Source organism: Salvelinus sp. IW2-2015, linkage group LG15, assembly GCF_002910315.2.
Source record: "Salvelinus sp. IW2-2015 linkage group LG15, ASM291031v2, whole genome shotgun sequence".
Lineage (NCBI taxonomy): Eukaryota > Metazoa > Chordata > Actinopteri > Salmoniformes > Salmonidae > Salvelinus > Salvelinus sp. IW2-2015.
The window spans coordinates 31,471,936-31,482,050 of record NC_036855.1 but is presented as its reverse complement, the minus strand read 5'-3'; the positions used below and the strand labels follow the sequence as shown (position 1 = coordinate 31,482,050).

Here is a 10,115-nt window from a genome sequence, read left to right as displayed (position 1 = left end):
GCCATTTGTGCAGATAAGCATRTTTATTTAACTTTTTCCCCCATTGTTTTTGTTTCTATTACTGTTTGTTTCTGTTTTTCATTCCTATTTAACTTACTTTTATAGATGCCTTGGTGGGAGGGAGGGGATGGATGGATGGGAGAATGAGGGGTTGGGGTTGTGGGTATGGGCGGAGTTGAGTGTTTACGTTTTTTGATTCCACGTGGTGACGCATACTCTCGTTACGTAAACCGTTCGGCGCAAAAATTCAAATGTTATCAGGAAGAAAAGTGCATCAGTACAAAGTAAAACACGCTTCATGTTAATTTAGGCAGTTTCATCTTTATATAAAGAAAGATACGTTCACTGTTGGATATAATCGAGGTAATGTATGAAATCGATCTACAGCTTTTTTGTTTTCATCCAYCATTCGTAGCTAGCTAGCGTAAGCTAAACATGTTCTGTAGGATAGCAAGTTAGCTAACGTTAGCTAGTTCACTCACTGATGTCAGATACCTATAGCAATTTAGCAAACTAATCCAGCGTGTCATGTCTTTAAGCTACATCGTTGGTTAGTTAACGATGGTATCACTGCTAACCGTAACAACAATAACAAACGATACCTTGCTCTATCAAGCTAACATTAGCTAGCTAGGCTGGATTTAGCTTGTGCAGCCCTGCTAACTAGCTACGGTTACTTGCCAAKAACAAAATGTTATTACTGATCTGATTGTCAAATCAAGCCTTCTTTGCCTGTGTAGTGTTAGRTAGGTTCCTATATCCAACTGTTGGATTTAACAGATAATGGCAACGGTAGCTAGTTACAGTATAACTTGTCTAAATGCAACTTTTGGAAGCAGAGAGGAATAGAGAACTGTGCATCACTGTGTCTGTTTCTCCCCCGGTCAGTCACGATGAGCGCATCCTCCACACCTATCTCCCGGGTGCGTCAGTGGGCCTCACCGTCCCTGAAGCACAAGGGCGCCTCTCCTGCCGCCATCAGCACACCGCTCCTCGCATCTTTCCCCGGCAACGATGATGAGCTGGAGCGGCGTCAGAGGCGCAGATCCCGGGTCATTGATCTGCAAGCCGCCGCTGACTCTTCATTTAATGAATCTACCTCTCATAGGTAGGGCACCCCAAACCCTATTTTTGCTAGTAATCAAGTTAACGAAATCTTGACAGGTATCATATTGATTTTTAGACCTTTGTATAAGATACAATCTGTGTTTGTATTCAGCACCACCGGGACCCCTGCCGCTGTGCCTAAACTGTCAAATGCACAGATCTCAGAGCATTACTCCACCTGCATCAAACTCTCCACTGAAAATGTAAGCAGAATGTCCATTCACATATTTACTATCTTTAACAGCCACTTCTAAGAGGGGTAGAATCCATCCCAAGGAAATGTTGTTGCTCTCCCTCCTAATTTCTTATTGCATCATATCTCCAACCATGCAAGTTATTAGAAACTGGCATCTCAGATGTACAAAGCCTTGTTGTTGTTCTATTTTTGTAGAAAATTACCACCAAGAATGCCTTTGGTCTCCACCTGATTGACTACATGGCTGACATCCTCAAACAGAAGGATTCTGAGCTCACAAATTTCAAGGTATGGCTTTAGACACAAATTATTCCATTGTTGTAGTTTCTGTTTGTTTGTCTCTTTGAATTTCCTCTTTACACAAGACTTTCTTCAGATTTGTGCTACTGTTGAGGAGATGAAAGTATAATCTGGTAATGGAGGGAGAAGAAATGCACTTATAGCCCAACCACTTATTCATTGTTTTTATAAGCCTACTCCAAAATAATGAAGCTTATGATAGACTATTKATTTCACTTTACTGGCCTAGCGTCTGTTGGRTGTATGAGAGYGCAACCATCTKATACTGTTTCTCTCTGTCCCTGCCAAGGTGGCAGCYGGTACCTTGGACGCCAGCACCAAGATTTACGCGGTCAGAGTGGATGCTGTCCATGCTGATGCCTACAAGGTGCTGGGAGGACTGGGTGCTGAGACCAAGCCTGGGGAAGGTGAGCGCCTCTTAACTATAACATCTATAAACTGTCCCGTTTTTCCCAAATGACAAACTATTCCKCCTATAGTGCACTACATTTAACCAGGGTCCATAGGATAGTGCACTATATAGGGAATAGGGTGCAACACTGACTTTCTGTAATTTAATAAAAGATCAACAGCTTCTGTTTGAACCTTGTCTGTCTGTGTGCCTGTCTGTGTATAGAGCATGGAGCAGGGGTAGGAGGAGAGATGGAGGAGGGGGCTGAAGGTGAGCTGGCTGCTAAGCAGGTGGTGAAGAAGAAGAGGCCTCCCAAGAAGACTGTGGAGCAGAACCTGAGCAACATCAACAGCTCTGAGTCTGAGATGAAGTGTGAGGTAAGGGATGGTTTCCTGCTCCAGGACTGGCCTGAGTTAAAGGACCAGGCTATGCCTGTGTTTGTTGTGTTCATTGTGTATTCAGTTGGAAATCTTCGAGACTGGTAGCCAAACAGTGCTTGAGGTCCCAAATGGCACCCTCTTCCCTATATCAAATTTGATTGGTCACATACACATATATTGCTGGTGTAGCGAAATGCTACACCCGCAATATAGGGAAGGATCTGGTCAACAGTAGTGCACTATTTACGGAATAGGGTGCTCTTTGGGATGCAACCCAGGCTACACTTGTGGATTCACCCCAGGCTACACTTGTGGATTCACCTGGAAATCTTTGAGACTGATAGCCAGACACTGAATAGAGATGGAATTGATTAGGAATGCCTTGATTTAATGTGAGGACTTATTATCATATTTCCTGAGAGTATGGATCCAGCCTGGGTTGTGTGAGTTTCTACAAAGCTCATTCATGGTAAACTCACACATATTATCCCCCTCCTTGTTATTGTCCCTCCAACTCCAGGTGGACCCCATGTTCCAGCGCATGGCGTCGTCCTTCGATGAGAGCAGCACGGCAGGCGTCTTCCTGTCAGTGTTGTTCAGTGAGGACAGTCGCTGTGAGCTCCTCTTTCCCTCCCACATGACCCTGCTGCACTCCAGCTCCTCTTACTCCCAGCCTCCACCGCAGCACGTCCCTGCAACGCCCTTCACAGGTAACACTGACCGTGTCATCACACTTTGAGCCATATGTAGCAAGCGRCTCAGGGTAGAAGTGCTGATTTAGGATCAGTTTTTCCTTTTAAATAATATTATATGAATAAGGGGAGCCTGATATCATCAGCACTTCTAATCTTAGATGCATGATAAATACAGCCCCTGGGCTGTTTTTGTTCTGTACTAACCCCTAATGGACTAGCATAGTATCTCTTGATTTTAGCAGACACYTCTGGTTCTACTGATCATTGAGTATTGGCAGTTGGCCTACATGTTCCGATAATAGTATCAAGCATGTAAAGATGTTGATTGTGTGATTGACAGGTGGTCTCCAGCGGATCCAGGAGAAGAGCTCTATCTGCCCTTCCCTGGCAGACTTCTCTTTCACCAGCTGGAACCCTGACCAGGTCAGAGCAACATATACACTGGCAATATACASAGCCTGTGTCTCAAATGGCATCCTTTTCCCTATATGGTGCACCACTTTTGACCAAGGCCTATAGAGCACTGTATAGGGTGCACTATATAGGGTGCACTATATAGGGAATAGGGACACACATGTCTTTATTATTGTTTGGAAATGATACAGATGGTCAGATTGGATGTATAGTTTGAAATGGTAGCTATACAGCTTCAGAGTATCTTAACCACAGTCTCTATATAAACTCTTGTCCTATACAGACCATGAACCAGATGCTGGAGAAGATAAAGCAGGGGGATCACGTGTTTGACGTGAACGCGGAGGCAGACGAGGAGGAGTGTCAGGACTTTGGGGATGATTTTGATGGAGACTATGAGGAGGGTCAGGGGGACCATGGTGGCGAAGGCTCCAAGGAACACAAGGATCGCTGTGAGGCTGGAGGGCCCGGGAGAGGAAGGTGAGGATATTGAGTTTTTTTTTTTTTTTTTTTTTTACAGGGTGTTAACAACCTAGGGGTAATGTACTGAGTATTTTTGAATTTGTTTTGGTACTCTGCGTGTCTATCCCTGTAGAGGATCCCAGGGATGTTTCATGAGGCACCAAGGGGTATTCCATTTCTAAATGGGTCAGGTAGCTTGAAGTGACTTTGATCTGTCTTGAGTTTTTACCATGATCTCCTGAGTGTTAAAACATTTTTTATGACAGTAACACACTCAGACCCAGTAAAGCGTCTATCAGCAGTTGAAACGATAACAAAAAGCTGAGGGATGAGGCTGGAGAAATGGAACCACTCTGAAATTCATAGAGAGAGCTATGGATGCAGGGACTGACCAGAAACATTTGTTTTAACCATGTTTTGAGGCTATTTTGTTTACAGACATTGGAGTTAAACAAGCGTATATTTAATGTTCTGATGGGCTATGACAGTTGAACTTAGCTCATGAGGCATTTATTAAGTTACGTTCTTCAAGAATCAATGGGTATACACTGGGTGTACAAAGCATTAGGAACACCTTCCTAATATTGAGTTGCAGCCCCCCACCTTCCCTCAGAACAGCCTCAATTGGTCGGGGCATGGACTCTACGAGGTGTCGAAAGCGTTCCACAGGGATGCTGGCCCATGTTGACTCCAATGCTTCCCACAGTTGTGTTAAGTTGTCTGGATGTCCTTGGGGTGGTGGGACCATTCTTGATACACACTGAAAACTGTTGAGCATGAAAACTGCTTTGAAAACAACTTTGCAGTTCTTGACACAAACCGGTGCGCCTGGAACCTACTACTGACCCTGTTCAAAGGCACTTAAATATTTTGTCTTGCCCATTCACCCTCTGAATGGCACACACACAATCCATGTCTCAAGGCTGAACTTTTTTGTTGTTGACCCGTCTCCTCCCCTTCATCTACACTGATTTGAAGTGGATTTAACAAGTGACATCAATCAAATCAAATMTATTTATATAGCCCTTCTTACATCAGCTGATATCTCAAAGTGCTGTARAGATCCATCYATAATGGATCATAGCTTTCACCTGGTCRGTCTGTCATGAAAAGAGCAAGTGTTCCTAATGTTTTGTGCACTCYGTGTATATCATTCATTTATACGAAGAAAAAACAGTTGCCCCTTTTAAATATCCAGTTTAGATGTCAGGATGAAGGAAGAGAKACCATTTGACTCTGGATAGAAACAGATCTACGACTGACTATGAGCTACTTAACTTCAGTCCAGACATAAAGCTTTAGAATTGAGTTACTTATCAGAGCAGAAGTAATTTGTCTTACAGAACTGATGACGTGTTAGTAAGTCAATTCGTTATTTTACACAAAAATTGGGTCATTATTTTTTTTCGGCCTAGACTTAATAAGAACTGATGTTTTGTCTTTTTATAATTKATCTCAAAMGAATTTGAACATGGTTCWGTGATGTTATGWCTGTTCACAGGGATGTGATTCCCATCGGAGAGGGGGACATAGCCACCATGTGTCTGCAGCTGTCCGACCAGCCCAGAGAGTACTCCTACTTCAGCCCCAGGACCATGGCTACCTGGGCAGGCCCTGGCTACTGGCGCTTCAAGCCTCTGCACAAAAGTGAGTGGTGGTTGTACACAGAGTTGTTGTATATGTTGTTTACCTATGTTTGGGATATTCCCTTAACAGCATTGCCCTCCAAATATATCTTAATTCTTCCCTTCTTGCTCTCTGTCTCGCTRTGTGTGTTTAGAGGACAACGTGCCTGAGAAGGAGGGTCGCAAGAGAAAGCCAAAGAAGGCTTTTGAAATCGACTTTAATGACGATGTCAACTTTGACACCTACTTCCGCACCACTAGAGTAAGCCCTTGGTTGCCCCTCTAGTTCGCTGATGCAATCCCTCTCAATTCATCCTCATTGTTTGATCCGTAACCAAGAGCATCACTCACTAAGTGCCAGTTTTCTGAAGCATTGCCATTGTGACAATTACTGTATTATTCACTTGTGTAAATTTGTTTTGATGCTAATACGTGGGTCAAGTGTTTTAACAATCCCAGGCTGTGTGTGAGGCAGTTTCATGTTAGCCACTGCAACAGAGGAAGTGTGATTTTTAGTTGCTGATGGAGTTTTCCAACCATTCATATATGAACTCAAACAGTTCTCTCACTTCTGTCTATTATGTTCCTTTCTGTTCTCCCAGGCCGCTACCACTAACACCAAGTCAGCCCTCAGCACAAGAAACAAGAAGACCACTCTGGCTGCAGACTTCCAGTTCCCCCCTGAGACCCTGTCCCAACTCAGTCTTAAGCCCGCCAGCACAGTAAGGTCTCCCTTACTCTCTTCATCCCAACACCCAGCGTGGAATAAACAGCCTAGAAATAAACGTACTGCACACCAGTTGACCCTGTCCTGCGTGTCTATGGCGATACAGAGGGACAGTGGTGTGCTAAAACAATGTGCAGCCGCCACCGGATACAATCAGACCTTCATCGCCGTAGCTGACTGGAACTGATATGCTGCTACAATGTTGTCCATTGTACTATTAACATCTTTGATTTGCACGCCGTCTCTCACTTTTTCTCTCTGCCCTATTTATTACCCCTCTGACCTATCCCCCTCAATCCTATTCTCTTTCTCTCACTGTTCTTACACACACACACACACACACACACACAAATGGAGGGGAAAATGACACATTTAATGTGGAACCTTGATGGTAAACATTGACTAATTAGAAGTGGGAATTGTGATGCCACTCACACACGTGATGTGCTCTATGTCAGTTAACTTGTGTGTTCTACGTCAGTTATGTAAAGAGGGCCAGAAGAGGTTGTCTGGAGAGCTGGGGGAAGGCATCGGAGACTACGACTACAACAATGCCAATGACACAGCCAACTTCTGCCCCGGACTGCAGGTCTGAAACCACCCTACTGTCAATCTCACACTGTCTTTTTCAACGTTTCATTTCCCTCGGATACCTTTTTTTCACCTTGTAATAAGTAGCCATTATAACAGCATATTTTTTTTCTCATCAATGCCACATTTTGGACCCTCAATTGTTTAGTAGCTGCTTCAAATAATGGGGTAATCTCTCTACATCTCTGTCAATCTATATATATATATAAGGGTGGTGAAAGTGATGATGATGGTGAAGGGTTCAGTGGGGGTACAGGTGACACCCAGCCTTCTGTGGATGGTAACCCCGCCTCCTCACAAGACCATGATGAKGTGTCCACCTATGGGGAGGATGACCTGGTGCCAGAGCCATACAGGGTAAGACTGGAGGGAAGGGGAAGCCAATGTTAAGCAAGTGTGTTTTTGAAGACCGTGGCCAGATAAACAAGACCAAAGCATGTKTTGCTGTCTTACCTTGTCCATAGACTGCTTACATGGCAAGGAAACCAACATCTCGTTTTCTAATTTGGCTGAATTATCCCTTTAAATGTTAAGCCTAGCTTTACTTTTCATTTCAGGTGAACAAGATTGAGATAAACTACGCCAAGACAGCCAAGAAGATGGACATGAAGAGACTCAAGAACACCATGTGGAATCTTCTGACTGACAGTCTGGAAAAAKCAGCCAAGGTCAATTTTAAGTCTTTCCAGGTTTCTTCCCCCCCAGGTCTCATTGATTGTATTCTGTGGTCTGCAAATGTTGTTTTTTTTTTTCTCCGTGCCTCTTCCTTACAGACCTGGGTTCAAATACTATTTAAAATCGTTCAAATACTTRAAGCGTTTGCTTAAGTCTGCCTGGAYTGCCAGGTGGGCAGTGTTTGCATTTTACTATTGGTACGATTGTAACGGGCAGGCGCAATCAAGCTCAGATAAAGTATTTGAACCCAGGACTGCTTCCTTGTGATTAACAGTGTTGTGTTCTCAGCAGGAGGTTGAAAATGTGGAGACTTCAGAAGTGTCTGGGGAGAAGGTCTTCAGCCAGACCACACAGACCCTGCGTCAAAGGTACCAAGCCTTAATATCAGCACTGGGCCCATTCTCAAATGGCTCTAGTGTTCTTTCTCAGCTGCCATTGGAGAACAATTTGGAAATTGTGGTGGATTTGCTTCTTTTTTTTTCTTAAACTGGTAGCTAGATAGACATGAATAATTGATTTACACTGCTGCCAACTGAGGGCCTTTGGATGGTCCAAACATTCATTTGCTCAAATTGATGTAGTTAGGACATACATGCTGATAAATAATGTAATAAACTCCATGTCTTCTCCTTCCTCTCCTGTCACTTAAGCTTGCCCCCCAACATGGCTCAGAACCTGTCCGTGCCCCTGGCGTTCGTCGCCCTGCTGCACTTGGCCAATGAGAAGGTGAGTAGCTACTCCTCTGACTGCCAGCATCATAGCATTCCTAAAATAAGTTGGTTCTAGACATGGTTATTATGTTGACATATAACATGTAGTTGTACAAAGCTACATTATTAACAAACAAACCAATTATTTTGAGGTTTTATTAGTTGAGAGGGTTTGTGCAAGGAATCATGGTGTACTTTAATTGATKTTGGCTGTGCCAAAGAGGCTGCGTTTACACAGGCAACCCAATTCTGATATTCACTAAATTGGTCTTATGAAAATCTCATGTGATTGGTCATATCAGATCTTTTTCAGAGTATCTGATTGGTCAAACAAATATCATTATTGGGCTGCCTGTGTAAACACAGCCAAATAAACTTGAAATGAGTCTTTAATTTCAGATAGTCTTCGGTATCAACTGTTTTCACTTGGTGGTTGAGTGTGACGGAAGAGTTAATCACAGCACTCACTCAGTCATTGTTTCATTCAACAGAATTTGGAGCTCATCAAGGTGGACGACATGTCAGATATCATCATCAAGCAAGGTCAATGAAAAGGGATAGACAATGGGACAGAGTTATTTCCTTTTCAATCTGTTTAATATCACCTTTTCTATGTATACAATGAATTATGGGCCATTCATGTCAAGCAAAGGCACCCTCACATTTAGATTTTGAGCCTGTGAAAGATGTTATTTCTCAAATGTATAATAAGTGGCCCTTTTTAAAATGACTCATCTATTTTATTACCTGAAGTGTTTTAAACATTTACCTGTACTTTGTTTAATCTGTCCTTTTTTCTCCTCTACATCTATTGTGTGTAGATAATTTAAATCCTTCACTCCTGCCTTCCTCACAACGGTGGAATGTACATACATACCAAAACAAATAAAACATTTGTTTTCTAAATTACCTGGTTCCTGTGTACAAACAAAAGCAAACTGCAGGGTAGCAATTTTTTTGTGAATGGTTATTTATGCTGTACCTTATTCTACAGTAAACAGACGCCATTGGATCGTAGCGAACTCCCTGCAGCCTTGTCACAGAGAGGTTGTTCCAAATGGCACCCTTTTCCCTACATAGTGCACTACCTTTTACCAGAGCCTTAAGGCAATAGAGTGCCATTTGGTACGCAGACACATGGTTAAAARCGGTTGGTCAGGGTTAGCAGTGCAGATGGGCTGGGTGATACTGCATCAGCATGACTGGTACWGCAGGCGCGACTGGGCTGGGTCCAATCACGCACACATGGCTGGCTGTAGAGGGAGGTTTGCAAGGTTATATTCTGGCTAGTCTGAGAATATTTTGTATACATGTTACACTGCCTCAAACTATTCAACATGATTCTATATGGAATGATGAATGCAGTGCATCGCACACCCCATTCCTTACCTTGACTGACACACTACATTTGGAATTTAAAAGCCGATCATGACAAAGTGCATTGCAAAAATGTATGCACTGACTACTATAAAATCACTCTAGATAAGAGCCTCTGCTAAATGACAAATGTAAATGCAATAATTGCTTTCCATAGACKCACTCAGCATTAACAGGGTATCACATAATGTGCTGTATGAGGAGATTTAGCTTGACACTTGTCTGTAAGCATCAAAAGCTTACAGCAAACAGCCTACCAGTACCAGCACAAGACTGTCGACCTAAAAGCTTGTCTGAACCGCCATCAGATATAGTAGCCTATCTCAGCATGTGAGATCCATCCTTATCACTGGGATGTTAGGAGGAGTCATGCACCCCAGAAAATCAGAGGGGGCACATATGTGGGTATAACTGGGGGGTGGTCCAGAGGGCTAGCCCCCGCCCCCCCCCCCTGTCTGTAAATTG

General features: G+C 43.3%; 1 protein-coding gene across 2 annotated transcripts; it reads left to right on the top strand.

Moving 5' to 3' along the window:
* Positions 1-225: 225 nt before the first annotated feature.
* ncaph (non-SMC condensin I complex, subunit H) lies at positions 226-9,182 on the top strand. Of its 2 annotated transcripts, none has more exons than XM_024002530.2 (18): positions 226-363; positions 889-1,108; positions 1,220-1,310; positions 1,499-1,591; positions 1,893-2,010; positions 2,220-2,371; positions 2,895-3,084; positions 3,410-3,492; positions 3,767-3,963; positions 5,447-5,592; positions 5,726-5,832; positions 6,173-6,292; positions 6,779-6,886; positions 7,099-7,245; positions 7,446-7,556; positions 7,855-7,931; positions 8,214-8,289; positions 8,765-9,182. In XM_024002530.2, exons 2-18 carry the CDS (start codon positions 894-896, stop codon positions 8,822-8,824), a joined length of 2,091 nt encoding a protein of 696 aa, XP_023858298.1. In that variant the 5' UTR covers positions 226-363; positions 889-893; the 3' UTR covers positions 8,825-9,182. The 2 variants fall into 2 exon arrangements, with proteins under 2 accessions (XP_023858298.1, XP_023858297.1); XM_024002529.3 differs by having other exon boundaries at positions 7,852-7,931.
* The last annotated feature ends 933 nt before the right edge of the window (positions 9,183-10,115 follow it).